Genomic DNA, 27,893 nt, shown 5'->3' with positions numbered 1-27,893 from the left:
CACGCCAGACGTCTAAATCTGCTGTTGCGTGATTAGCTAATTGAACATCACCGTCGTCGAACTGGTGTCCTTAATAAAGTGGCAAACTGCATATAAACTACTGCTTACATTACTAACTAACATTAAGTTCGTAACAACGATACAGAGGGCAGAAGAACAAAAGGCGTAGTAGTCAAACATGTGAAACATGAAGGACTCTACCTGTGCGCGGAAGAAGAGTCATCCTGTCTCCCGGCGCCGATTTCCTCGTCCTCGTCAGCGCCTGCAGTCGAAACGGAGGAAAACACCGCCACCGTGTGTTCAGCTCGACCAATTACACCGGTCTGCTTTTTGGACATAATATGGGAATTAGCACCCGACAAGGATCTACCATGAGAAGAATGTATGCATTTCCTTGAACGTACCGTGTTTAAGTTGTGGTAAAAATAGAGATTAATTTAACATTAACGTTATTTACAGGCTCTTTATTACAAGCATTTTAGAACTTTAGTTTCCGCCTGACTCTTTCACAGCAGCCACAATATATCATTTTCCCCCGTCTCACCCTCCCCAACAACTCTAAAAATTGAAAATGGGATATTTAGCCTTGTATTTTGAGCCTCCTGCAACCACACTCGGGTGTTTAACTTCCAGGGGAAACTTGTTCTTGTTTGACTTTCGGCAGGTTTGGTAGACATAACACATGTACAAACAAAACAATGTGGGTTTTGAGATGGTCTCAAGGGACAGAGCGTACACTTTGTGGAGAGAGGGGGATCCATTAACCAATGTACAACTACTGATTTATACTATACGAGTACCACTTCACGCATACACAAAAGACAAAATATGTGAGTCGAGAGTTGATGGCTCATTTTATTTGACATTCAACTTCTGTAAAATACCAAGGCAATGCCAGGTTTTCAAAACAAACCATGGGGCATGTAACAGAATATAGCTGGCATTCAGTCAGGTTTTCACAGAGCAAACCCTCAGTGTGTGTGTGTGTGTGTGTGTGTGTGTGTGTGTGTGTGTGTGTAAATAAAACCCAGACAAAAAAGCAACAAGAAGAACTGAAATGATTCCCAATTAGGACCTCCTGATTATGCACTAATGGAGGTTAGTCAGAGGCAACAATATGTGACGGCAAAGCTGTGACCTTTTTCACATTTGTCTCTACCCAAAAACATGCATTAAAATTAGAAAAGAAAGATGGGCCAAGCATCATGTGTCCAATTTTGTATAATTTCCTATTTCAGCTGGATTTTGTTTTTTAAGTTAATACTTGTTTTACATGACTCTGATCAATTGTGTGCAAAGAACATATAAAAGCTGACATCAGCACAGCTTGATCAGATTTTCTGACGGCTCAATAGGAAAAGATTAAGAAAACAATTGATTCTACCAAAGCATTGTTGGATTGCATCAAATGAAGCCACACTAAGGCTCCACATGTACGGAGCAGCTTTGTAGAATCTCTCCTGGAGGAACAGCAGTCATCAAGTCATTTCATTACACTCATTTGGCACATCTGTTCTGAAATCTAACCCAAACAGTCTCTGGTGCATCTTGGTTTACATGTGCTCGATGACACAGCTGCAGTAGGAAAATTAATATGCTGTGTTTCAAGACGGAAGAAGGAAAAAAAAAAAAAAAAAAAAAAATCACTCCACTTTTTTCTAGTGATGCGAGGTTATGAAAGGGAGCCGTGATCTCTGGGTGGTTCTAAAATATTTGATATTGAACCATCCCAGGCAGCATGAAAAACATCACAGTTGGAGACAGATGGCAACAGCTGCATCTTCGCCAACACAGACCATAAACTCATCAAACGCATCTGGAATGAACATCTGACACACTAAACCTGCCGGTGATTCATCACTTAATACGGCGATGCCCGCTCACATACAGTTGCCAATGACAGTTGTCACCTTGCCGAGCGAACGGGCGTCTCATCCGGCAGCTGATCTCTGCCAGACGGTGCCCAAACGCTCTGCCACCAAAGACACGGGTCAAAAAAAAACAAAACACAGATTCTTTTTAAGTGACCTTTTTGGAGTGCTTTGTTTGAATTAAACGTCTGAGGAATGGAGCCCATTAATGACACGAGAAGTCACTCCCCGTGTTCACATTTGAGAGAAACATGTGCAAAATACAAACTCTACATTTCATCTCTTAAAATTAAAAAAAAAAAAAAAAAAAAAAATACAAACTCAAAACTTGTTTTCCGGTGTTGGCTCGGTTTGATCCTACATTATTCATGTATTCATTCTCAGCCCCGAAGCCAACCATTCCCCAATGCCGTCAATTAAGTCATTCATAGTAATAAGACCTTGAGTTATAATGGTGTCACAAACTAGTTCTTCTGATGCGTCTCCGGTCCAATCCGCACCATGCTGGTCCCACTCCTAACAGTAGAGGGCACCGGAGTGATCACACCAGCTTGTTGGCGCTTCATACAGAGCGGAGACACAGCAACACTGGCTGGTCTCAAAGGTTTGAGGGTGTCGCCTTCTCCAGAGCTTGCCTTGCTTTGTCCCCGTAAACTGGCACATAAAGTAACAAAGGGCGTCAAAGCGCACTGGGGAGCAGGAGGGAAGCTTTGGAGAAGCAGAGCCCTCGTCGCAGTATAATCAACACTACTCTTGGTTTTATATAGATACCATATCTAGTGACATGTATATACATTAAACACAGACTGGGCTGCTGTTGTTTTTTTGTCGTACACAAACACACCAGAAGGGGTACCGAGTTTGCTGACAGCCACAGAACAGCTTTGGAGAGTTGCTAGTATAAATGACGTTAGTGCAAATGTAAAAGGAGGGGGGGGGGGGGGGGGGGCAAACAGCTACAACAACAAAAATGGCAGACAAAATATTGGTAGTAATGCTGAAGCACACTGGGCAGAAACTGATAAACGCCAAGGAAACGGCAACAGCGTGCAATAGACATTGGCCAAAACTCTCAGAACCTTCAGTGGATACATGCTAGCGACAACGAAAAGAGAGAGAAAAAAAAAAGAAATATTCCATTTGGAAAAATGCAACAGAGAAAAATGACGCAGCAGTAGAAAGATGATGACGGTCTGAGAAAGCACGAGTACTTCATTGTATCCGCTTTAAGTAGCTCTAATGGGGGCCAGCTGAATGGCTTCTTGTAAAAAAGTAATTTGGCTCCTTCAGGAATACTTTCAGGAAGATGAGTGTGAACTCTGCAGGCTGCGACCAACCAGTCTGGGTCGCCTCCAGCCGCTTGACACCAACTCACATACTGCAGACAGTCCTTCGCCTCGGTTGCGTTTCATTTCCACGCCGTCAGTATCACTTCCCCATCCCTTTGAGTCCGTAATTCTGTGTGCTGTCCAACAAAGTCGCTAAAGTGATCTTAAAAATAACAGTACTACAAAACTTGAATGAGGAAGATTTGAACCATACTCTTTTCTTTCTTTCAAGTAAGTTTTTTTTCGTTTTTTTTTTTTGCTGGGACCAGCCAAACAATGTTGATTCAAATGTTGAAGCAGAGTATAAGAGAACGCTTGACACATTTAAAAAGAAAAAAAAATTGGAAGGGGTCAGGGGGGCTCAGTAAACTTCATGCGGACACCTGAAAAGACTCCATTGTGTATCCTCTGCTTAGCACCAGGCTTCAGGTCACAGCATGGCCTCGAGAAACGCACCAATCACAATCAGCCAACAGCGAAAATCCTTTCCAATCCCACCAGATGTCTGCATGAAATGGTGCCACTGATCAGAATGCAAGCATCACTTTTTAGTTGCTAATTGGTCAACTACTATCCGTCTCACTACACTATCCTCCTAGGGTCATGGCACAAACGGGACTAACAGGGAAACAAAACCCCAAATATCGTGTCCTGTACTGTGGTAGGGAAGGAGCTGCACAAAGAGCTGCATGACGGTAGCTCCCACTCCCACTTGGGACTGAAATGAGAAGGAAATAGGGGTGACTTCCAGAAATGCAAGAGGTCGAATAACAGCATATAAAATATATATAGGAAATCATTAAAAATGAGATCTTTCTTTCCAGGATTTCACATTTCATGGATATGATATCAAGCTACTGATTACTTTTCACGAGTTCAAAGTAGGAGTTGGAACTCTGTGGAGGATCCCAAACATTAGTAATGCCATAATGTGACTCATTTCTCTAAAGAGGACACGGGCCGACACGACCACGATCCTCTTTTTGTGCACCAACTTTGACGGGAGGAGATTTCAGGAGACGAGTTTCTGGCGATGATTGGCAGATGGGAGTTTCTTAATTGCGATTGTGGGTTTGTATGTGCATGCGCGGTTGCTGTGTGCTGCCACCAGGAGGCTTAGAGGCAGCGTGTTGGACACTGGTCTCCTGAAGTGGAAGGGAGCAGGTCGGGCTTTGAGGACACACAGGGCGACGACTCGGCAGGGATCCTTCTCCGTACCAGAGACTGCGAGGACAAGCAGCCAAGACTGGAAGGGCAGGGGGGTGAGGAAGAGGATGAGGAAGAGGGCGAGGGCGAGGTGGGTGATCCAGTCACAGGAGACGGGGGAGAGGAAGAGGACGATAGTGACGAAGTCTTCGGGGTCTGGCAGGAGGAGCTCTCTCCGGCTGATGTGGCACGACTTGCATCCCCCGCGCCATCCTCCTCGTCGGCTGGTGGAGCGTCGTTATTCTCCTCCTTCTTGGCTGCAGGTTCGGCGCTCTGACTGGCAGCAGAGGCCTCTTGGTTGGGGGCAGATGTTGTTTGGCTCTTGAGTTGCGAGTGGCAGAGGGGACACGTCTCCTGGACGTAGAGCCATTTCTTCAGACAACCAGCGTGGAAGAAATGACTGCACGGCGTGATCACGGCATTGTTCATGTCCTAGACAGAGTGAACACAGACACACATGTAACTCGGGTGTTGACATAACGCCTTCTGCAAACTCTTAACCACATCCGTCGTTGGCGAGAGCATAAAAGTAGAGCAGTGGATACCTGGTAGCAGATGGCACAGATGTCGTTGTACTGCTCCAGCTGTGTGTTGCTTGCCGTGGGGAGGCTCTTGATCTTGTTTACAGCGTCTCTCCTGAGCAGGAAGCTCTGCCAACCCAGTTGGGCTCTGAGCCAGACGTTGTAGTACGAGTGGACCAGGATGATGGTGCTGCCCATCACGCTCCACTCCCCAAACACCGTCTCGGACACGCCGTAGCACACCACACACACAGCCACCTGACACCACGGAGATATTCAGCATGAGTGAACTTGATTTATCCGCTTATTTTTCTTTTCTTTTTTCCTCCACCCATCAACAAATCATAAAAGCTTATAACGTGTGTGTATTTCTCACAAGGAATTCCAGCAATCTGTAGGTCCCATTGACACAGTAAATCACTTCATCCATGTTCTCCACTGGAGCCTTCCGGAACTCCTCCACCATGAAGAGAACATAGATGAGCAGAGTGCCGAGGACCTGAAGCAGGCAGAGAAGGATGTTTTACTTGGTGTTATGCTTTTAATGGGCGGCAGGCTTGCGTGTATGAGATCCAGTCCAATCTTGTGTTACCTGCAGTGAGGTCAGGATGGACGAGGAGATAATGATGAGAAGCCAGAAGTCCATGTGGAAGAATTGACAGATCATGTAGGCCATGTAGGCGGGGAAGATCAGCAGGAAGAGGCACAGAGACACTGCTCTGAAATGCTTCCATAAACTCCTGATGAGACGAAGAAGAAGGGTGCCAAGCAATGGTTTATTTCTTAGAATGCTGTCATGACATTTGAAAAACATTGTCTTTTTAAAGAAAGTGACATGTCCATCTTTCTTCAAAAATCCTCCTACTTGTCTCTGGAAGCTCCCAAGGCCAACACTATGGGATCGGCTATCTCCAGCATGGACTGCAGGATGGACGCAACCACGATGAAGAGGATGATAGAGAGGAGGAAGGCTCGGTGGATGACCTGAAGCTCAATGAGGCCTGTCTGGACAGCCAGGATCAGCAGGGTGATTCCCTCCGTCATCCCCCTGCAGAGCACGAGCAGGCAGGAGGGTCAAGACGGCACGTTGACAAGACGGCGGCGACGAACCCAGAGGGACAGATGGACCCACCTGTGCATGGTGTTGTCATTCATGAATGCTCTGTACCCCTGCAGGTAGAACTTGCAGAGCGTGAGAACTCCCAGGGCAATGAAGGAGACGGTGAAAACCAAACCCAGCAAGGAGTACGGAGTGCTGCAACACTCGGCGATACTGACGATGGATTAAGGGAAGGAAACGGACATTAAAAAAAGGCTTTGTACATTAATTCCATACATGTACAATGCATGATTGAACCTTTATATTAAATACAGGAACAATCCGAGTGTAATCAGCACAGTGGTTCCACAGTTTACAGCAACTTCAACATTAAGCTGCTCTCATCCTGCTGTCAATTCCAACAGGGAGAAAAAACGAATAGGTTTTAATCAAGCGGATCAAGATCAAGTGTTACCTGGTGAGGAAGAGGAAGAGGAGTCTCTCTCTGGAGGTGGGCTTGTCTCTGGTGCTGAAGTAGGAGTAGATCTGCAGCGCAAACAGCAGCAGCCAGAAACACATGAAGAGAACTGGCAGGACCAGCTGGTTCCACAGAGACATGCCTAAAGCTAGCAGGCCATACACCTCCACCACCTGTGGGAGGCAGAGAAAAAAAATATATGAGGTAATTGGGCCAGGAAAAGAGTGACATAAATATTACCACATGAGGAAATCTCCCCTAGGACCACTAAAGCTGGAACACCGTCATAAAATCTTCTTGAAACATTGAGCGCAATAACTAGTTTATCACCTGAGCCAGCTCCCTGTAGGCCGTCTTTGCCAGGTTGTACGGTACCAACAAGTTAGACGCCAGGAAGTAGATGACCTCCAGGCCGGTGAAGATCATGGAGAACTTGTTGATGAAGACGATGGTCTCAAGAGGGACCAGACACAGCCGAGCCACCAGAGGGAGGAGGTGAGCAGAGAAAAGCCAGATCCTCTTGGTCTGCATCACGCAGGAGCATAATGTACACACCACCAACTGACCTGAGAGAGGATCAGAGGGGTTACTTCTGGATGAGATGGCATGCAAACAAGTCAGGTGAACAGTCCACCAACAGATAAAACAGTTATTTAAATATTGAAATAATTTGTGGATATATTTTTTTCTTTCTCTTTGCATTGTATATGCTGCTGCAGTCTTCTTAAATATAATGACAAGGCTTGATACTGATTAAAAGTGATTAATAATTAAACTGTAACATATGTAATGTAATGTAACTATAATGATAGTTGTTGTTCAGTGACATACATACCACATACATATTGGCACATTGGCCAAGTGACATAGAAAAACATGATTGCAAATGTCAGTGAGTGCGTATTGACACTGAAGGATTCACACTCTCACCGTGTCACTGTGCATCTTACCTATAAGTGCAGTGGTGAATCTTTTCATTGACAATGGTTCCAGATAGACAGGTCCTTCATTGGAGGACTCCAGTTCACTGCGAACATAATCCCTAACACAGAGGGGTCAAAGGTCTCAGATTACAAGTTTCAAAAACATTGAATGGTTTTGCTGAACCTTACGACAAAAAGGATTTCAAGTATTTCAACTATGAGCTAACGCTTATAGGACAGACAGAAACTTGAGTCAAGTCAAATCAGTGTAGGCACCTTGAAACTTGGTGACCGGCAAACAGAAGCAGGGCAGTGAGGACGTACAAGTAGAGTTTGACCAGATGCTGACGAGGCAGAGTCAGGAGCACTAAGCTCAAGATGTAACCTGCAGGACCAAGAAACACAAACATATCAGCCTCAAGTACAAAAACAAAAACAACCAAAAACAATATTCAAATAATTCAACAAAATTATTCTGCAAAACTGTAGACAGATGTAACACTGCAATGATTTCAGAGGAGCAAAATTCTACATTTAGTTCAAATAGAGTGTTTTTTAAAAAAAAAACAAAAACAAAAACAACAAATAAACAAAAACAAAAACAAGCTAACTTCAGTCCAGATAGGCAGAGCTAACTGCCCTGCTTCCAATGCCAAACTACAGCACATATGACACCACAGTAGTGCCAAACACACAGACATCTGTGTGAATCAGGAACAACACTAACCTACGTAGTGGAGGTAAAGTGCCAGGTACTTGTACTGGAACAGGGGGTTGTTAGAAAGGCTGGAGCGCTGGATCTTCTGGAAGAAGGAGCTCACATCCCAGCGGTACAGGACGTCCAGCAGCATGATGCTGGGAACTCGCAGACCCACGTTGAGCACCGCCTCTACACGGTCCTTCAGTGCCATGGCCTCAGCTTAATCTCTTATCGGCAGGCAGAACTGACCACTGGCGTTTTTTTTTTTTTTTTACAGTGGTCACAGTGTTGAGGCGGAAAAATATGGAAAGAAACAAAATGGATGAACGGTGAGGGAGTAAAAAAAAAAAGTTACAAAAAAGTACAAGCAGCAAAAAAAAGGCAATCCCAGCTGTCAGGGCAGCAGCGGCAGGGTATGGACTTCATTTGACTTCTTTTGGGAAGGCAGTTTAATAAATCACTTAGACTAAGCCTGCATTAATTCATTTACAATTTATCATACAACAACCTCAGAAAAGGATCTTGCAGTATATTCTAAAGAACATCCAACTAGTGTTTTTTTTTCCAGTATGGACGCCACTTCTCGCGTCTCTTAAGGCAAAAATCACGAATCAAAACAGCAAAATAAAGTTTCAGTAACTTCACTCCGAACATTCTCACGAACCTGCCAAAAGCAGCAAAAAAAAGTATTCATCCATTATAGTCACCGCAGGCAGAGGAGCGACTTACATAACTAAAAAAAAAAAACAGCTATTGCAGACCACGGAAACATCACTTCACCCAGAAAGCAGCTTATATAACGAGCCCATCCGCCGCTGTATTTATCTTCTGCTGTACACTTAAGAGTCAAGTTTACATGGTAGTCGGCAGTGGCTGAACACACGGGGCAATTAACAGCATTAACTCCGTGAGACAGAGGCACTGTAAATGTCACGGATGAGCGGAAGCCGCATCATTTGTGCACCGCTTTGAACTCCAGTAACCCCTCTTGTCTCGACGTCAGGGGGAAAAATGTGCTACGCCGCAGAAAGGCTGCAACAAACCCACATAGTTTTTGTTTGTTTTCTGCGCCGGCTTAACTCGCGAAACCGATAGTTCGAGTCAACAGCTTCCTCTATACCATGTGTGCGTTGATCTAGATGTGTGTTTTGGGCAGCATAACATCACGTCCGCATCGAGCCAGCAACCAGGCGCAGCGCCAGCAATTTCAGCTAGCGGTTCGGCTAGCTTCCGTCAGCAACAAAACCCACGTAGAACCAACACGAGAAACACCTGGGCGTTCGCATGATGTGGGTAACCCCACAGTTGCCCACACAAGCACCTAAACTACTAGTCAAACGTAGCTTTATCTCAAAAAGTGTCTGAACTGTCACAAGCCAAAGCTCCTGCGTGTAACTGTTTGTGTTAGCATAGCTACCTATTAAGACTCACTGAGCTAACTACAGCGCCAGACCGTAAATAGTGAAAGGGGGGAAATAGGATTACTTACAGTTAAAGGACTTCTATCGTGATATATACAGCGGGTTCGGGATGCTTTTCAGGTCGGAAATCGACCATTTTAACTCGGCTCCACCCGAGTTAACGGTCCTGTCGACTGAAGCGCCTTGCACTCAGGGGATGCAGAAGATCCGCTCATTTCACCTAGCAGCCATTATCCCAGAGCGCTGACAGGGGGGTGGGGGGCGTCGTACTGCGCATGCGCAGTGTCGTCGGCCCGTTAAATCATTATTGCCCCGCCGTTTGGTACGTCAACAGTAATTCTTCTACTAAATATTTATGCATATGGAATGTATTTAAATGATAGATGAGTGTATATGTGTGATATAAGAATAGATGTAGACTGCCATTTGGGGTCACTGACTCATTTATGCATTGAACTCTGCATTATATATTATCAGCTTCATGAAATAATCTTCTGGAATGGAATGTGAAGCGAAACAGCCTGATTTGAGCGTGTTCAGTCAGAATTTTGCACACTTAGAATTCTCTTTATTAATCACTTTTAACTAGATATTGGAAATGGTTTTCACTAAACAGCATAATGTTATTGGCCATATAATTATTTTAGATTTCATTATTGTCTAACCAATCGTGATCTTGAAGTAAAACAAGTAAAACACACACACACACACACACACACACACACACACACACACACACACACACACACACATATATATATATATATATATATATATATATATATATATATATATATATATATATATATATGTATAGTAGTTTTATATTCTAGTTTTAGAATTGTTATTCAATTGTAAAACGCTTAGTGATTATACCTGTGATTAAAAAATGTGTCCGTGACTATGCCACAAAGCATGTAAGGGTTTAAGAGTGCCGTTATCAAAAATGACAAAAAACAAACAAACACGCACTCTCCAAAAAAAAAAACAACAATAATAAATTCGTTAGTTTTACTTTTTTGAACTAAGATAATATATGCAGCGTTTTTGCGGTACGTTCATGTTTGTTTCAAATCATCATTCACCCTTTTCAAAGATTTCGATGACGTCATGTAAACTGTAGTGCTTTAATTTATCGTTCTCATTTTCCCCCAATATGCTTTATCTAAAGATCATTTTTTGATTTGTTTTCTTTTGCAGTAACTGGAGAACTTTGTGCCTACGTCACATCCGGTGGGACGCCAGGAAGTTAAGCGCTCCCCTCGTTGAATGAAGCCGCACCGACAGCATATATATACATACACACACACTGAGACTCACACACATACTCACATACTTGACTCATTCAACTTTTTGACGACGTTAAACGGCGTTTGACAGCCAGTACGCGTCGTGATTGTTCTGCCAGGTAAAACGCCGCACGTCAGTGCGCTAACATCAGCTAGTTTTAGCCGGTTACCCAGCCTGTTTACATTTTTTGTTAGCCAATGCTAACCATGTCATGCTAAAAATATCAACACCGGGGACTGCCAGTGCCATTTTTCACCAAGTGACGTTTGCTGTTTGAATGAGTCACCCACAAGAATGCATGTATTTGACTTATATTATCTTAGTTTTTGGTGTATTTCGTTGATTTCCTCTTTGTCTTTAACAGAAAATGACATTATCATTCTGATAGGCATTCTCCTCGTGTCTTTTCTCTTTGTCTTAAGTGAATGCTCGTTTACTTGCGGCTGGAAACACCTCCTCCTCGAGAGCGTTCCAAACGGCAGCTGCATCTGTGTGTGTGTGTGTGTGTGTGTGTGTGTGTGTGTGTGCGTGTGCGTGTGCGTGTGTTGGTGTGAAGAGCCCGTGTGTGCCATGTCAGTGTCAGTGATCATTAAGTGGGGAGGCCAGGAGTACTCCATCAGCTCACTCTCTGAGGAGGACACAGTCATGGACCTTAAACAGTCCATTAAAACCTTGACTGGGGTGCTGCCAGAGAGACAGAAGCTGCTCGGACTCAAGCTCAAAGGTAAGTGTGTGTGTGTGTGTGTGTGTGTGTGTGTGTGTGTGTGTGTGTGTGTGTGTGTGTGTTGGGGGAGGGGGGTGTCATCATACTCAGTGTTGTCCTTCTCTTTCCTCCTTGCCCCTTCCAGGTAAACCTGCTGAAGATGAGGTGAAGCTGGGCACTCTGAAGCTGAAGCCTAACACCAAGATCATGATGATGGGCACCAGAGAGGAGAGCCTGGTAGGTTACTGTCTGGCACAACAATGAGTTGGCTCAAAAATATGTCTTATGTCGTTGAAGTGCTGATTGCCATGTCTCTGTCTAATTTGTAGTTATTCAACACATGGTAGTAAATAATTGACATTATGAAGCGTATTACTTGTTGACAAGTGAGTAAGTTTGAGATTAAGCTGCTTATTAGGGATGGACTCCAGAGTAATATTTCTCCTTAAATTTTTTGGTTTTATAAAGGAAGAGGTCTTGGCCCCACCCCCAGAGAATGATGACGTGGTAAATGATTTTGACATCGAGGAGGAGGTCATTGAGGTGGAGAACAGGTTAGATATTTTTTTTCCCATGTCTACCTATGAAAGTGGAAGCTCATATTTATAAATTTTGCACAAGCAAACACCTCTTTTTTTGGGTCTGACCAAACATTGTTTATGTCTCAAGAGAGGAGAATCTGGCAAAAATAGCCCGCAGAGTGAAAGACTACAAAGTGGAGGAGCTAAACCCACCCAGAGATGGGAAGAGGCTTCTTGTCCTGGACGTGGACTACACTCTGTTTGGTGAGTCAGATGGCTGGTGTCTTATTGAACTAATAGAACTACGGTGACCTTGCTGATGTCAGTCCTGTGCTCAGTTTGATTTCTGCATCTCATTCCTTATTTAGATCACAAGTCATGTGCTGAAAGTGGCCTGGAGCTAATGAGACCATACCTTCATGAGTTTCTTACATCTGCTTATGAGGACTATGACATCGTCATCTGGTGTAAGGAGCCTGCATTCTCTTCTTCTCTTGGTCTAAATGGAACTTAGTTGTATTCATAATATTTTTGCACAGCTTACACAAGTGCTTTCTCTTTGTAGCTGCCACAAGTATGAAATGGATCGACGCTAAAATGAAAGTGAGTTCTTCTATTGGTGCTTTCTCTCTAGAAAAATGATCATTATGCTTATTAGCCTTTCGGCCAAAAGGTGGCAGCATTGATGAGTTTAAGCTACTGCATTTAAACGTGATGATGGCAGATAATAGAAAACGGCCTACCTGCATGTGTGTCTAGGAACTTGGAGTGACGAACAACCCTAACTACAAGATTACTTTCATGTTGGACAGTGCAGCCATGATCACGGTTCACACTCCAAAGAGAGGGGTTGTGGAGGTGGGTAGAGCTTCAATAGTACTCTTTTCAACATTGATTCAGAAATCTAAAGTAACACAAGATAACAATTTGTTTTTGACTTATTAAGTCCCATAGTAAGTAAACATTTTTTTCTTTCTCGAATTGAACAACAACCCCAGGACATGCATATATATATTTTTAATTGATCTTGCAAGGCTGCTCAAATCAAGTCTGGAATGAAAAGTGAAGTTAGTTTCTACATTTTTGGTAGTGAATTTTTCTCCCAGCTTTTATGTGAACGTTATTTAAAACAGTTTAAATGGTGTGTAGAGGAGAACTTAAACGCAATACCAGACTACTGTGGTATCTTTGTCCTTATTTGTCCTAAATGTTGACGTTTGTTGACGCATGCACATCCAGGTGAAGCCCCTCGGTGTGATTTGGGGGAAGTACGGAGATTTTTACAACAGGAAGAACACAATCATGTTTGACGACATCGGACGCAACTTCCTCATGAACCCACAGAATGGACTGAAGGTTGGTGGTCAGTGTCGCCATCCTCCGCTCTTCCTCTTAACGGTTGCCAGTGTGTAAGGCACAACTAACTGTGTTGCGTCTGTCTGTCTGTCTGTCTGTCTCTGTGTGTGTGTGCGTGCGTGCGTGTGTGTGCGCGCACACTAGATCCGCCCTTTTATGAAGGCCCATCTGAACAGGGAGAAGGACAAGGAGCTGCACAAACTGTCTCAGTACCTCAAAGAGATCGCCAAGCTTGACGACTTCTCTGGACTCAACCACAAACACTGGGAGAGGTGGGTACAAGGAACAGTTTGCAGTTTACACCTCTTTTTGCAATACACTGTGCTATATTTCTGCTACCAAATATTACAGCCTGTAATAATGTTCAGAAGGAGGTCACTGTCTGCAACTTAACGTTGACATGAATTTGAACATGAGTTTTGTCTGTGCAGGTACCTGTCAAAGAGGCTGCACCACTGAGTGAGGACCATGCAGAACATCCAGGCTGCACCCGACATCCCAACTGTCACACACAGACCGTTTTTTTCAAGTTCATCATTTCAAACGGTGCAACTGATCCAAGACTTGACCCTCCTGCAACCAAACACTTCAAGGCTCAGGACTGAGTTGGGCTTCCCAGTTTGTCTGTTAGCGTGTCTCACCTCTCCCCAACGTCACGTTTTTGTTTTTTGTTTTTGTTTTTTTGCTCAACTTTTCTGGCACCGTTTTGTATTTAGAACAGCATCAACAGAAGTGGCGAGCAGTCAATGTGGTAAGCCTAAAATCAGGCTGTGTGGGTTTTAGGTCACGCGTCTACATATTTATAAAGGCGTGCAGGGCCTGAGGTTATTGCTGCAGTCTGACTGAAGTGTGCGTGCAGAGAAGCAGCCAAAGAAGACGCATAGTTTGCAGCCTTCACAACTGAATAACGGTTAAGCAATAACATGCAAAGCTTCTGTGGCATTTAAAGGTTGTAGCAAAAAAACACTTTGAACACCTGAGTGTAATGTGCTCGATACTTTTACACAGGGTGTGAGACACATCAGCCTTGTGTTTCAGGGTGTGTTACATGTAAAAATGTATACATGCATGGTACTGATGGCCAGTCTCAGTGGGCGAAAATGCATATTTAAAAAAAAAAACATAGAAGGGATCAATTTTAGTTTATTGTTTTTGTAAAAGTTTTGTTTCTGTGCACTTGGTCCAGGTGTCACATTTTAGTAAAATGAATTAATGAACAACATTTAAAAAAAAAAAAATGAGTAGTGATGATAGGATGATGGAAACTGACGGCGTTAAAACCACTCATTTTTCTTTGAGATGAAATCGGTTCATCAGCACTTACTTTGACTTTTATTTAAACTTATGAGTAGCTCTTGAATCTCATGGGAACCACGGTGATTCTTTTATTTTATTTATTTCTGTCACTGTTCCTGTTTTCTCGGGTGAAGGATATCCCTGCAAACTCTTGCCTGGATTGGCAGATATCATCTCATTGGCTGCTGTTTATGGGGATTTCCTCATCCGCTCCCTGATTAACCTGGTTGTAAATATTACAATAAAGCTTTTTTTGTACCAATATGGCACGTATTGTGTATTTTTGTCTGGAATATTTTAAAAGAACAACATGTTTCTTCCTTATTAGTAGTTCAGCATTATGCTCATCAGTTAATTTGAGAGAAGAGAGAAAACAAGATTTCAGTGAGACTTTATTTTATTTTGTCATAAGCAAAGTCCACGTTAAATATCCAATAAATACTGTACATGTGTTTACAGGTTTACTGTATATTCATTGCATTCAAAATGTAAAAGAAAAACATGAAATGGATCTTCTTTTACTCCAGAGAGGCAGACTGGCACTCCATGTGCTCGTTGACTCTGGAGAGGGGACATTTAGAAATGTGTCACTACAAATCAGATCTCATGTGGCGGCGGGACTCAGTACTATGCTGAGAGTTTACAACACTGCACAAAATGTCATCAAGGGTGGCACGCAGAGCCAGGGGAATTCTCGCTGCTGATGCCATAAATACTCACGAGCAGTTGCTCCAGGGGCCGAACGGCCCGTTGGTGAAGATGTCTTGAGCTTGCACGCAAAAGATGTAATCCTCATCCGGGACATCGACTTCAAACCTGGTTTCTGAAGTGGTGTTGAGCTGCATGAGAGGTTTGAAAAATGCATTAAAAAAATAAATAAATAAAATAAAACATATTTTAAATGTCTCCTGTATGTCTTTTGATTACCATTATGTGCTCCTTGCTGTCACAGGTGTGTCCACTTTGGACCACCTTGACCTGGAACTGCAGGCCAAAGAAGGAGCAGGGCCTCTCCCAGGAGTCAGGGTAGCTCCAGGTGAAGACCCTGCCATCGCTGGTGCTGAGGTTGGGCAGCTTGGCAGGCCTCACTGGATGCAGCGGAGAAGGTGTGATTATAGGGAAATGTTGAGATGGAGAGGAAACAACTGTCCAAACCACACAAAACCCCTCAAGCATGTAGGGCAACTCCTATACCAGTCACTGACCAATGTCTCTCAGGTAGAAATCCACTGTGTAGGCCTCCAAGCGAGAGTAGCTGTGTATGTGCAGCGTGAGGGTGATGCGGTGCTGCTCTTCTCCGTACGGGCAGTTGGCATCCTGGCAGCTCACCCCTGATCCGTTGGCGTCCAGCTCAAATGGAATTTGGTCCTGGTGCCTGAAGTGGAGACAGACAGATGAGTCAGTATGGGGCACCAACGCTGACCAGTCATCAGTTTCAATAATTGTCGCCTCACCGCTTCGCCTTCACCAAGAGCACTTTAGCGGTGGATCTGATGCTAGTCCTCGTCCACGAGCAGTGAAAGGAGCCGTTGTAGTTGTCTGCCGAGCAGTGGATGTAACCTGGAGAAGCAGAGTCAAAGTTCACACTATGCATCTCTGCACCGTCTGCATCCATTTCCATCGAGTTTTGCAACACCTCCTTTACAGGGTCACATATCCATGACAGCAAGGCTAAATATCACTGTACTTTTGCCCCCAACCTCCATGATCCTGCACCACTTGCCTTTGGGGGATTTCTTCTCCAGGATGACACTCCTGCTGCCTCGCTCCAGTTGGATCAGGATCAGGGTGTGGTTGAGGTACTCTCCATTTGAGCGGCGGTGGCACGTGTAGTTTCCTCCATCCATCTCCATCACCAGGACCTTGACCTGGTTCCCCTGAAGAGCTGGGCTGAGCTCCAAGCCTGGGAGAAGTGCGGTCAGGTGAGGTCAGGTGAGGTCTTAGCATGACCGTTGGCATGCTTTGTTAGTTATGACAGCTTCATTACCGTCTTTTTTCCAGAACACAGACTGGTTTTGGTAAGCTTCCCCACAGGTCAGAGGAACATTCACTCGGGTTCCCACTCCATTGGGCACCGTCAGGACCAGAACTAGTGCAATCAAAGGCAGGAGCACAGCAGAGAGGCCGCTCGGATCAGGTGGGACACGCAACACTTAGAGACGGAAACCAACGCAAAATCAAAGTCACCTACCGTGATCCATGAGCGTTTCTATGTTGTTCTGGTTGCTGTTAGTGGTGGCACAGCAGAGAGTGCCACACAGAAGCACAATTAACAGGGTGATCATCTGGAAAACATGAAAAACATGCTCAAAGGACTGGAATATGTAGACATATTTTAGAGTTTTGATACTATGGGAGGTAGAAACTGGGAGCAAACTTGGAAAACCATTGCTGCGAAATTAGGAAAACCGTCTGAACAGCATTGATTTGAACAGGTTGGATGAGCTAAAGAAGATAATGGCAGTAAGTGCTGTCACACGTACTGGTCCTCCAAACCATGGAACATGTAAATATAACATTAATAATAAAGCTGCAACATATCAGTCCTGTCAAAATCATCAATGCATCTCTTTTCTTCCAAAATTTGAGTGTTGACAGTTTCAAGCTTAAGTCTGTAATTGTGTTCGACGATCACTTTTTTTGATGGATCCATGTTTTTTTTATGCTTGATCCATAATCAACACAAAAATGCTTTATTTAGTCCCTTTGTGCGGCCATTTAGCAAAACAGATATGTTATTTTTTTTAAAGTGATTAACAATAATTCATCTTCCATTTAGGCTTGATCTCAACTAACTTGGTATTTTGTAACTGAAGGCAGATTCTCTGATTAAATGCAGCAGAACAGAACGAGAGATGTCGTACCTTTTAAATTTGCACACCCTGAGGTGCCACAGTTGGAGTCCAAGAAGCAGAGAAGAGAGGCGAGATGTCGCTTTGTCTCGGCGTTCTGCTCGGCTGCATGAAGTCTGCTTGATGCTGTCGCTGTTTAAATGCATGTCGCAAGCAGAAAGTTGAAAGGAAGCGAAAAAAAAAAAAAAAAAAAAAAACCCCAGCGCGTGAGGAGGAACCACGGTGTTTGTGCATGCACGTATGTGACTGGGTCAATTATTACCTGATGACGTTAAAAATAAGGTGGGCTGGGACCAGGGCAGTTTCTTGGGAATATTAACTGAAACTTCTTTTTCCTTTGAATGAAAGTAAATGAGAGTAAAAAGAAATCAGTGTAAGGCTGCCGACTTCAATTAGAAATTGTGAGTCATGGTGTTTAGCCACAATACAGAATGAAGTCACGCCACAACAAAGTTGAAACATTAGGGACAGGAACTGGAAACAGCGCCTGGAACTGGAAACCAAAACATACCATGGAATCGTGGTCTGTAAGTCACATTTCGCTCAACACCACGCACTGTCTGCTTCCTCACGGACCACACGTCATTGTGAGACTGCGCCTTCCAGCAGGTGCAATGCTCTCAGGTATTTCCAGCAGAAGCTACTGGCCTTTCATTGTCGGGCAACAATTAGGAGTATTATGTTCACTTCCCCATTGGCCTCTTACTCATACACAGACTGACATTTTACATGTCAGAGGCCTTGGGTCACCAAATCTTTGTCCTTCCGCTATATCACCAAAAACAAATTTCTTAAAGCGAACTGACGACCGCATGCAGCAGGTTTCTTCCAACATGGACGGCACCCAACTTTCCAAATCCGTCCGCGGCTGAATTGAAGTCACGGCAGATATTCTTTTTTGTTTTGTTTTTTTCACGTGAAGTGTGCACAGATGCTTCCTGCCTCCCTAAAAAACCTCTTGACGAAAGTTGCTTTTTTTGTTTTCTTGTTTTGTTTTTTTTACAGACATGGCAGTTGACCTCAGTAAGGGAAGTCTGGCAAAGGAAGAACTCTAATAAAAAAGGAAGTTATTAAGTGCCACAAAGTTTTACTTCTAGAAAAACTTGTGAATGGCATCACTGGCGACATTCAAATGAAAAAAAGAAAAACGTATTACACATGCATAAGTAGATCTGGACTTTTTATGCCAGACATCACTGCAGGTACAAGAAAGAAGTAACATCCAGTCAGACATACACATATTATTACGCAGTAATAATAGTAGTAATGCAATATGTTTTCTCACCATTTGTTTTTGCCAAATCCTACACACTGGACATTTAATTCATATATGATAGTTGGCCTATTCCTCTGTCTTTGACTTATTGAAGAACAGTCTTAATACTATACTGTTTGTGCTGGGCCAGTCTAGTCAGTCTGTACCTGTAACTTACAGCAGGAAATGAAAACAGGTTTCACTGGGTGTCTGAGCTAAATCTATCGCTCAAAATAGGCCACTAGTGTGTGACTGGGCGACTGACTGAAAAGCAAGAGGCCCTCTTCTTTCTTTAACTGCATTTTGTACATTTAAGGGTTTTCTAAGAACCACATTTTGGTAAGTTGAGACGTGAATTTGTGTAAACATTATTTGGTCAATGCACATTCTCCATAATACAAACAAATCAACCAACCACACAAGACACAGATGGATAGAAACAATGATCAAGTTTAATTAAAAACATTTTTTTAATCAAAATATGCAACTGTGTTTCTAACGTTCCATCCATTTTTTTTTGTCAAATGTAGAAGTGGCTGTGTCTCACACAAAAAAACATCCATGCGCACGCTCCTAATCTCGCACACAAGCCGATTTCTTCATGTTTATGACATGCTCTGATTGTTTTGTGAAGCAAAGTGAAGTAAAGCGTCTAATACAACAGTCGGCTCGGTAAAATATCCATCACGTCCTCTCAAGTAGGACAAGTTTGTGATTACCAGCTGGGAATACCGACACAACCTTCAAGCTGCTGCGCAGCAGGAATGACACTTTGATTTAACTCACATACGAACTGTAACGATTGTAAAACTCTGTATTACTTTCCTAATATAATATATTGTGAACTTGTGTGTAACCCTGTCGCTCTATATCAGCCTGCTGCTGGCCAGCTTGGTCGGGAAGCAGAACTTAAGTGGATACTGACATACAGAAACATCAAACAACGGCGTCGCCAGGTTTGCTTGGCTCCCTCGGGAACAGTTAAAAAGGCGTCGAAAAAGGTCAAAATTCCAATGTGTAAAAGCAAAAAAATAAGAGTCTTCTCAATTAGTCCATTTTGCTCCTTCAAGCCGTCATCTTCTTCTCATACAAAGCCCTTCTCAGCAAAAAATTAAGAGAGAAGAGAAGAGTGCAAAAAAAGAGAAAAGTCAGGTTTCTTCTTTATTTCCCAATCCTTCCCCCCCCCCCCCCCCCCCTTGCCGCCTACAGGTTGTCAGTTTGGGGAGAGTCAATCCTCCGCTGGCGTGGGCTCCTGTGGCAGCGAGGCTGCTGCCTCCTCCGACACTGGCCTGGAGGCCTCCGGACTGTGTCCTGGCGTGGACTCAGGCTCGGGCGGCAGCGGCTGGCTGAGGATGACCTGCACCACATAGTCCCTGGAGATGTTGAGCTGATCCAAGCGCAGCCTGTCTGTCAGCGGCCGACCTGAGAAAAACCAGCGCTGCGTGGAGGAGGGCACGCCCTCCAGGTTCTGCAGACGACGCTTCATCATGCCCACAGTGTCCGTGGAGCGCACGGCCAGCCGGAGGTCGCGGCCAGTGGAGAGGCGGAGCCGCAGCTGGCACTCCCCACCCAAGGCGCCGTCGCTGGCGCTGCCCATGGACGGGTCGGCGGCGGCCGAGTCCGGGTCCGAGCCGTCCAGCTCCTCTGAGCGCTCCTCGATCATGTTGACGGGGGGCGAGAGACAGTAGACAGGCAGCTGGTATCGATTCCCCAGCTCATCGTAACATTCAGTCAGAGCTCCTGGAAGGGACAGAGATAGAAGGGGGGAAAAAAGCCTTGAACTTCATCAATATCCAATTGATCTTTCAATCAATGACACTGAACAAAAACGTAGCCGATAAACTGAGTGCAACGACTGGAATCAATTAGGGCTGTAAAAGCCAATCATCCGCGGCAGATTACGGTTTCCCGCTACCCTTCAACTGCCCTTTGTGACATCAGAGAGGGCCAGATTCTCCGTGATTCTGTTTGTGAGGACTTCAGTTATGGGCTCGAGAAACACGGTTGTTTTGAAAACTTTTTGAACCGCGTCACACTTTAAAAATGTAGAAATGAGAGTCTGTCCGACTAAAACATGGGGGGGGAGATCCTAAAACCAAGGTGGGTGAAAGAGCAAGTGTTTGTTGAGGCAGCACAGTCAAAACACAAGCAAATCAGGAACAACGGGGGATTTAGTTTAGAGTTAAAAGTTCATAACATGAAACTAACAAACAATATAAGATTGAAAATGGCTGAGGGGAATTTCAAATAGCCCCATCTGACCCACAGCACAAGAGAAAAATGTCACTGTTTCTCCATAATAGGGTCTGAGAAAAGCAAGGGGAACCAGGTGCTATTGGTTTGAACTAAGAGTGAAATTTTTCACCACCACACAGTGAAAATGTCTCGGCAGTGGCGCTGTGAAAGGTCGCTACGCAGCCCCATGTGCTTTCGCAACCTTAAACAAGACACTGGTAAGAGGGGAGACGACAGGTTCTAGACTAAGATGAGTCAGCAGCGGCCCACAGGATGCTGCTCTATGTGGACGGTGATATCCGTTGTGGTCAAGGTAGCAGCGGCTGAGGCGGCTGTGTGTGTGTGTGTGTGTGTGTGTGTGTGTGTGTGTGTGTGTGTGTGTGTGTGTGTGTGTGGAGAGGGCGGGGGGCGGAGGGGCTGCGTGCAAAGTCATCAATTGTGCAAAAGAGTTCTATCTCCAATTGGCTGCTTGCTAATAGTTTCCAGAAGGTGCTGATGCCAGTGGGAATCCATTAGAAAAAGACCCCACGGTCAGAATGATTTGCTGCTGCAATTCATCGAAGATGTCCAGCCAAACAGTTCAAATGAGGGGCAAAAATTTAGCTCTAGGTGTTTTCCAAATTGCTCAACTTTGGAAATGAAGAGTATGTCCACAAATTTGGTCCACGCTGGGGCGGGTATTAAAGTGCAACGTGCCATTTGTGCTCTCAATAAGCGCCAAATTGATCAGGCTGAAAGAGGCATCATTCCTGGCAACGCGGAGGAATATTTTAACAAGGCTTAATATGGAGCGAACGGTCGGCTTGACTTGCTTTTGGCTATACATAAAAATGCCATTAACTCTGAGAAGAAGAGCTGGTTAAAGAGCGGAAAGAACTATCACTTCTGGTGCAAAACAACACTGGGCGATCTGGGACAACGCTACGGATGTCGAGGTCAGTCGACCACACAAAACGTGTACAGCACTGAAAAGCATGATCTGGAACATGGCCTATATCTACATGTGCAGGCAGTTGGCCCCGTTGGTGGGAGCAGCACCAGATATCACTGAGACTGTGTGGAAGCCAATCAGTCTACAAATGCTAAAAATGTGCAGTTGGCAAAATACGTCATCAGGGAGCAGGCAAAATGGGAACAATTATCACCATACTTCACTCTCACTTCTTCTGACATATGAGCCACTCCTCCTGACTCGTCCTGACCTTAAAATCCCACAGCTCTGAAATATACGAGCGAGGTTCACAGCGAGGCAGATGAAACTGGGGTGAAGGCCACGAACAGCCCTGTCTCAAGCTCACCGTCACCACTATCTCAGAGGAAGGAGAACAGGGACGACCTTTATGTTGCACATTGCAGCTGACGTGATTCTGGAGGCGATGTCATGAATTGGGAATAAAGAGAGTGACGTATCGGCAAACAGAGGGCAGTGAGGGCAGTTGACATTCGAGTTGGGGTTGCAGAGGTGCTGCGGCAAAGGTCTATTGATATCTACTGTGAGGGGGCGGAGTGTGTGATACATGGATTTTAATGGACAATGTGATATGTGGCCACTCGTTTATTAAATCCTACTTGATAAATGTTGCAATTTTGTATGATCAATTTCTCCTCTTTGTACGTTGTTCTTTCTTATTTTCATAAAGTTTTTTTAATCCAACGAGTGAGTCTGAATCCAAAAAAGAGGATCTGTTAATAAACCAGTCCTAAAAACAAAATCAGCTGAGACACAAAGACATTCTTGACAGCTGACGCTGTGAGCTTTCTCAAGAAACCGGTGCAGGAGGAGTTCAAATTCTTGAGCTGATAATCATCAGCTGCAGCATTGTGGATCCACCCAGCGGCACCAAAAGGAGCACAAAATGCAAAAAGCCATACTTGTTAATAGACATGTTTTTACCGTGCGGCAGTGTGATGCTGGCCCCGTCGAGGATGGCCTGAGCGAGCAGGTGGTCGTTGCTTTCAAAAGCGCTGGCGGCGGCTCGCAACGCGTCCCAGATCTCCTTCCGGCCCTCGAATGCTGGCGCCGTATCCCAGAACTCATCTCTCTTGCTGCGCAGCTGGCCTTCAGTCATCGGGTAGTCACTTTTCCATTTAGGCCGCTCTCTCTTCAGGGGCTGGTTACGCCCTAGAGCCACTTGAAGAGCGTGAAGGATGAAGGAGATGGAGGAGAAGCAGCGTGAGGATTGGGCGAAAAACAAAGATGACAAAAGCAGTGTAAGGGAAAAACGATGGGAAGAGGAGTCACAACAGGGAACGACAGCAGGGATGTTCCATTTGGCTTGTTAGGTTCATTTTCAGGCAAATCTATCAGTTGGAAATCAAACTAAAGCACATTTACCCCTGTATTTCAGTTATTTAGAAAATTGTGAAGGACGAGTGAAGGCCAAAACTGCAGCGCAAAACTCGACCAAAGCAGCTGGATTTTATAATGATAGAAAAGATGATAAAATTAATCTCCCACCCACATGACACCCTGTGTTGGCGCTTAAATCCAGCAAAGACGGGTGAGGTAAGTCCACACCCACATGATTGGAGGCAAAGCAAACATTTCCACCTTTATTAACTAGTCAAGCAAGTTAGAAAATAAAGCAGAGTAGAAATTATGAAACCATGGAGAAATGCCCTTAGGAAAAAAGAAGAATGATGCCAACACACTTCTGATATTTTTCAGTTAAATTAAAATATATTATTATTATTATTATTATTATTATTATTATTATTGTTATTATTATTATTATGTGATGTCAAAAAGGCATGACTACTTCACGGATGCCTCTCCCCAGCCAGATGTTCATTCCGCACTCTTAAGATTGCCTTGTTTTTGCACACTCACAAAACATATTGATAGTAGACACATCATCAGATTCATCGTGAGGCTACAACCAAGTGGCTTTTGTAAGCTTCTAAACACAGTCTTAACAAAATAAAACGCTGTTTTCCTGTGACCTACAAAGGTCGTGGGGTGGTGGTGGTGAGGATACATGTGCAAAGTTGCACCACTGCAGGCTAGGTGGTTTAAAAAAAAAAAAAAAAAAAAAAAAAAAGAAAAAAAGACATGAAAATGGCCACAATATTGGGGCTTCAAACTCTCATCTACAGTCGTCAAAACGTAACGGAGCCATGGCTGCGCTCGACTTAACACCTTCACTTCCTCCCCAGTTGCAGCCCCTCGCCTTTTAACACCGCGGGGGGCGGGGGTTTGAAAATCACAAACAAAACAAAAGAAAAAACCACACACCCGGCCGACGGAACGGCAGACACAAGCGTCGTTATTGCGCAGAACTGGCGGCCACTTATGGCAGAGGCAGACAGCCGTGGACGCGATTCCAATCAGACCGTGTCACTCAAGTGCGTTCCCACAGCCGCCGTCTGTGACCCATATTTGCGGTGGGGGAGGGGGAGAGGGTGGAGGGGGAAGCTAGCCGGCTAACGATGCTAGCGACGTAGCCGGTTAGCTTCGGTCAAAGAACAAAGGGGGAGGCGGCGGGGAGCGAGGTGAACGTTTAACCCCCACGCCGTGTGGTAGCAGCGACCGGCTAATTCCTCCACCTGGAGCCGCTGTCCGAGGGGAGGTAGCTGTGGCGTCTGTCCCCGGCTCTGGCTCGATGACCGATAGATGGAGGCGGCGGTGGTGGTAGTGGAGGTGGTGGGGAAGGGGGTGGACGGGAACCTCAAAAAGCAGGACAACATGCAGAAACGGCTGCAGGAAGCAGCCAGCAAAGCGAGCAAGCACCACAAGCACACACGCATAACACTCTCCCTCATACACGCAACCTTTGGTCGGCCCGACAAGGCCGCGCCAAGTTACCTCCAGTGCCGTCCGAGTTCTCGTTCAGGCTGCCCGAGGAGTCGTGGTGGCTCCCGACGCAGCCACCCATGGATGGTTGAGGCGCCGCAGCCCGGGCTCAGGCAGCTCACCCCCCAGGCCCGCAGCGAGAGCTACATCCAGCAGCAGCAGTGCAAATCCCTTTCCTGTTTTTCCCTATTCCCTGTGTCTTTCCTCCTCTACCCCCAACCTCCCCCCAACTCTGTCTTACCCCAACCTCCTCCTTGCGCTCCTGCCTCCCCTCCCGTCCTTTTCCTTGTCTCCTCCTCGTCCGATCTCCCTGCCTCCCTCCTCCGTGTCCTCCCCGCATCAGAGCCGAGCTGCTGCAACAGGAGACCGACGCACTCCGCTGGGATACGGCAGAATGAAGGGGCCCGCTCTCAACCACTGGCTTTTTGGAATAAAGGAGTATTCCGGCACCTCTCAGCATGGAATTAAAGCTCACTGTGTGTGTGTGTGTGTGTGTGTGTGTGTGTGTGTGTGTGTGTGTGTGTGTGTGTGTGTAACGTAATAAACTATGATATGAAGAGGAAGGTGAAATGATGTTATCATGATATATGATGATATATATATGTTATGTCACAATCACTGATGCTGTGATAAAGATAATGAAGTGGTGGATTTTACATTGACAGACATATTTATTCACTCTGAATGCTAAATACAGTGAGGCTCCATCACAGTATGCATTAGCCTTTTCCTCTGCAGAAGAGGGGGTAGGCAGCAAGTATAGGCTGATCACTAGGTGACCCAGAGGAGACGGTCATAAACTGGGGGGAAGGAGCAAAAACTATTTAAAAGAATTTTGCCATATGTATGTGTGTGTCTGAGACTCTCAGACTGAGAGTATCACTGATCTAATTGGTGCTTTACAGGGTGAAGTTGTGCCGACAGACTGCACAGATCTTGACATTTTCACCAAAATATTAAAACAAAGAGTGTGGAAATGTGTGGCTATGTAAAAAAAAAAAAAAAAGAGTGACAAAATTGACGGTGCTGTATCAATTCAGTTAAAAATGTAACTACTGTATAGGTTTTTTTTTTTATTCTTCTATTTTCACTTTTTGTATTGCTTTTTGACTGCTGCAACAGTCTAGTTTCCCAATTTGGGATCAATAAAGTTCAATCTAGTCTAGTCTAATCTAATCTAATCTAAGATAAACTCCTGCCTCATAAAATTAAACCATTGACCCCTACATACAAGTTAGAGCTGCCAGTTAGTCTAAATGTAAAGTCTAAATGTGTCCTTGGACTGTGGGAGTAGGCCGGAATACCCGGGGAGAACCCAAACTCCCTCTCGAAGGTCCTGGGCCTGCAGTAAACCTACAACTTTCCAGCTATGAGGCAACTTTATTCCATGAATAGATGTTCTGCAAACCCAAGGATCTAACATTTAAAAAGGTGAATATGTTTTAAAACCCAAGTGGTTGTTTTTGTTGTTTTTAATCTGTAAATGCAAATGTAAAGTAGTGACTTCACACAATTTGTAGCGTAACACAGTATTGCACTATTTTTTAGTTGTCGTACATTGCACCCTTGCAGGACCGTCTTCAGCCCCTATCTTTAGCAGTGTCCAAAAGACACTTGAGTGTAATGTGACAACACACACACACACACACACACACACACACACACACACACACACACACACACACACACACACTTCCACTTATCTGTGTGTGTCACAATAACAACAAAAGCAAGGATAGCCAGGGTAATTTTATCACAAAGCCATCTGGAATTACAAATATTTCCCATTACGAGGAAGTAAAAGAAGATGCAGAAGGACAGAGGTTACTCTGAAAAATCTTTCTTTTTTGTGGTTCTGCACAATGTTATTTATCATTCCACAGTGTTTTGCTGGAGATGTTAATTAGAGCTGCCAGAGGAAAGGGACATTTTACAGGAAAAATTCATATTTCAGGAACCATAAATATTATTTCATCCGTGAAAAGGATTTTAAGAAATCTGTGAATTCTAATAATCTCTACAGAAAATAGTTCTGATCTTCCTTTTATGTATCACATATCTTTTTTCTAATCTCACAGGGAGATGGAAAATATGATCAATATTCATGTTCAAAATATATGATGATTGTGGTGGATAAGGCAAAATGTGTATAGTGATATAGTTTGAAAAACTAGCCCTAAAATGTGAGTCTCTTTTTTGTTTTTGAAACACATAGCATATGGATAGTAAATCTGTTATTTTGTTGTTATGTATGGTTCATTCAAATGTCAGTTACATTGGTTCAAACAATATCTTAGGGCAAATTGTCAGATTGCATGAATTTTTTCACTTCCACGTTATTTTTTTTTTTAAACAATGAGCGTGCTCCAGGGTTTGCTTTAATCGCTTTGTTTTATGTTTCATTCACTGGGTTTAGACAGTAGATGGAGCCAGAGAGTATAAACTGGACAACAAACGCCTCTTCTTACCCCACAGGTTTCAGAGATGAGAAGGATTTTTTTCAAGCACATTTTGATGGCTCTTGTGTTTCAGTGATCAATGCTGAAACGTCACGAAACATGGAACAAAGAGAAACCAAAATTCCAAATAACAGCACAGCTCGATTTCGATTCAGTCAATAATGGGGAAATAACCCAACTGACTTTCTTCTCTGGAGGCCAATTTAAAACCAGGCTTTCAATTGCCTGCTATGGAAAATGGGCTATGAATTGATTAAGACCAACAAATAAGCAGAAATCTTTTCACAGGCATCTTGACATTGTCCAGCATCCGCTGCTACCCATGTCTTCTCCTCAGCCATCTGTCTCCTTTCATCAGCAGCCTCTGTCCTTCCACCTACTCCATCTTGTACGCACAGGAGTTGACACTGAGGCTAACCGGCTTGTCATTGATTTTACTCTCAAGACTGGCACCAGTCCCCTTTTTGGCACAGTGCCCATCAGATAGTGCGGCCCTGCTTGTCTGGCCATTTGAAACCGTTCATTGTGCAATCTGAGTTTGAGTCGAGATAAAACTTCCAGTGAACCCACTGATTCCCTGTTATCACTCCAGTGCTATAGCACACCACCCACCACCACCATCACCACATCCCAGACCAGACCAGAC

The 27,893-nt window shown here is 44.4% G+C and overlaps 4 protein-coding genes across 5 annotated transcripts; 1 reads left to right on the top strand and 3 right to left on the bottom strand.

Annotated features, from left to right (window-relative positions):
• Positions 1-837: 837 nt before the first annotated feature.
• On the bottom strand, positions 838-9,696 carry LOC142891881 (RING finger protein 145-like). The gene is made up of 12 exons (XM_076031803.1): positions 9,556-9,696; positions 8,094-8,317; positions 7,643-7,751; positions 7,394-7,485; positions 6,774-7,009; positions 6,441-6,616; positions 6,059-6,199; positions 5,792-5,974; positions 5,519-5,666; positions 5,303-5,425; positions 4,951-5,184; positions 838-4,837 (listed from the first exon to the last, which is right to left on the bottom strand). The coding sequence occupies exons 2-12, from the start codon at positions 8,275-8,277 to the stop codon at positions 4,316-4,318; spliced, it is 2,148 nt and encodes a 715-aa protein (XP_075887918.1). The 5' UTR covers positions 8,278-8,317; positions 9,556-9,696; the 3' UTR covers positions 838-4,315.
• On the top strand, positions 9,688-14,915 carry ublcp1 (ubiquitin-like domain containing CTD phosphatase 1). Of its 2 annotated transcripts, XM_076031805.1 has the most exons (12): positions 9,688-9,809; positions 10,688-10,895; positions 11,200-11,501; positions 11,626-11,717; positions 11,949-12,034; positions 12,150-12,265; positions 12,370-12,468; positions 12,567-12,604; positions 12,761-12,859; positions 13,241-13,357; positions 13,502-13,629; positions 13,789-14,915. In XM_076031805.1, the coding sequence occupies exons 3-12, from the start codon at positions 11,348-11,350 to the stop codon at positions 13,814-13,816; spliced, it is 957 nt and encodes a 318-aa protein (XP_075887920.1). In that variant the 5' UTR covers positions 9,688-9,809; positions 10,688-10,895; positions 11,200-11,347; the 3' UTR covers positions 13,817-14,915. The 2 variants fall into 2 exon arrangements, with proteins under 2 accessions (XP_075887920.1, XP_075887921.1); XM_076031806.1 differs by lacking the exon at positions 12,761-12,859.
• Positions 14,916-15,027: 112 nt separating this feature from the next.
• Positions 15,028-17,675, bottom strand: il12bb (interleukin 12B, b). The gene is made up of 9 exons (XM_076031804.1): positions 17,518-17,675; positions 16,845-16,938; positions 16,641-16,742; positions 16,377-16,556; positions 16,108-16,213; positions 15,859-16,028; positions 15,581-15,741; positions 15,374-15,492; positions 15,028-15,214 (listed from the first exon to the last, which is right to left on the bottom strand). The coding sequence occupies exons 2-9, from the start codon at positions 16,936-16,938 to the stop codon at positions 15,172-15,174; spliced, it is 975 nt and encodes a 324-aa protein (XP_075887919.1). The 5' UTR covers positions 17,518-17,675; the 3' UTR covers positions 15,028-15,171.
• A 1,517-nt stretch (positions 17,676-19,192) lies between these two features.
• Positions 19,193-25,018, bottom strand: ubtd2 (ubiquitin domain containing 2). The gene is made up of 3 exons (XM_076031802.1): positions 24,801-25,018; positions 22,890-23,126; positions 19,193-20,500 (listed from the first exon to the last, which is right to left on the bottom strand). Exons 1-3 carry the CDS (start codon positions 24,868-24,870, stop codon positions 19,989-19,991), a joined length of 819 nt encoding a protein of 272 aa, XP_075887917.1. The 5' UTR covers positions 24,871-25,018; the 3' UTR covers positions 19,193-19,988.
• Positions 25,019-27,893: the final 2,875 nt, after the last annotated feature.

This window comes from Nelusetta ayraudi, unplaced genomic scaffold, assembly GCF_046127955.1.
Source record: "Nelusetta ayraudi isolate G7.1 ecotype Tasmania unplaced genomic scaffold, CSIRO-AGI_Nayr_v1 ptg000033l, whole genome shotgun sequence".
NCBI lineage: Eukaryota > Metazoa > Chordata > Actinopteri > Tetraodontiformes > Monacanthidae > Nelusetta > Nelusetta ayraudi.
Note: the sequence above shows the minus strand (reverse complement) of the source record. Positions and strands in the feature narration are given on the sequence as shown.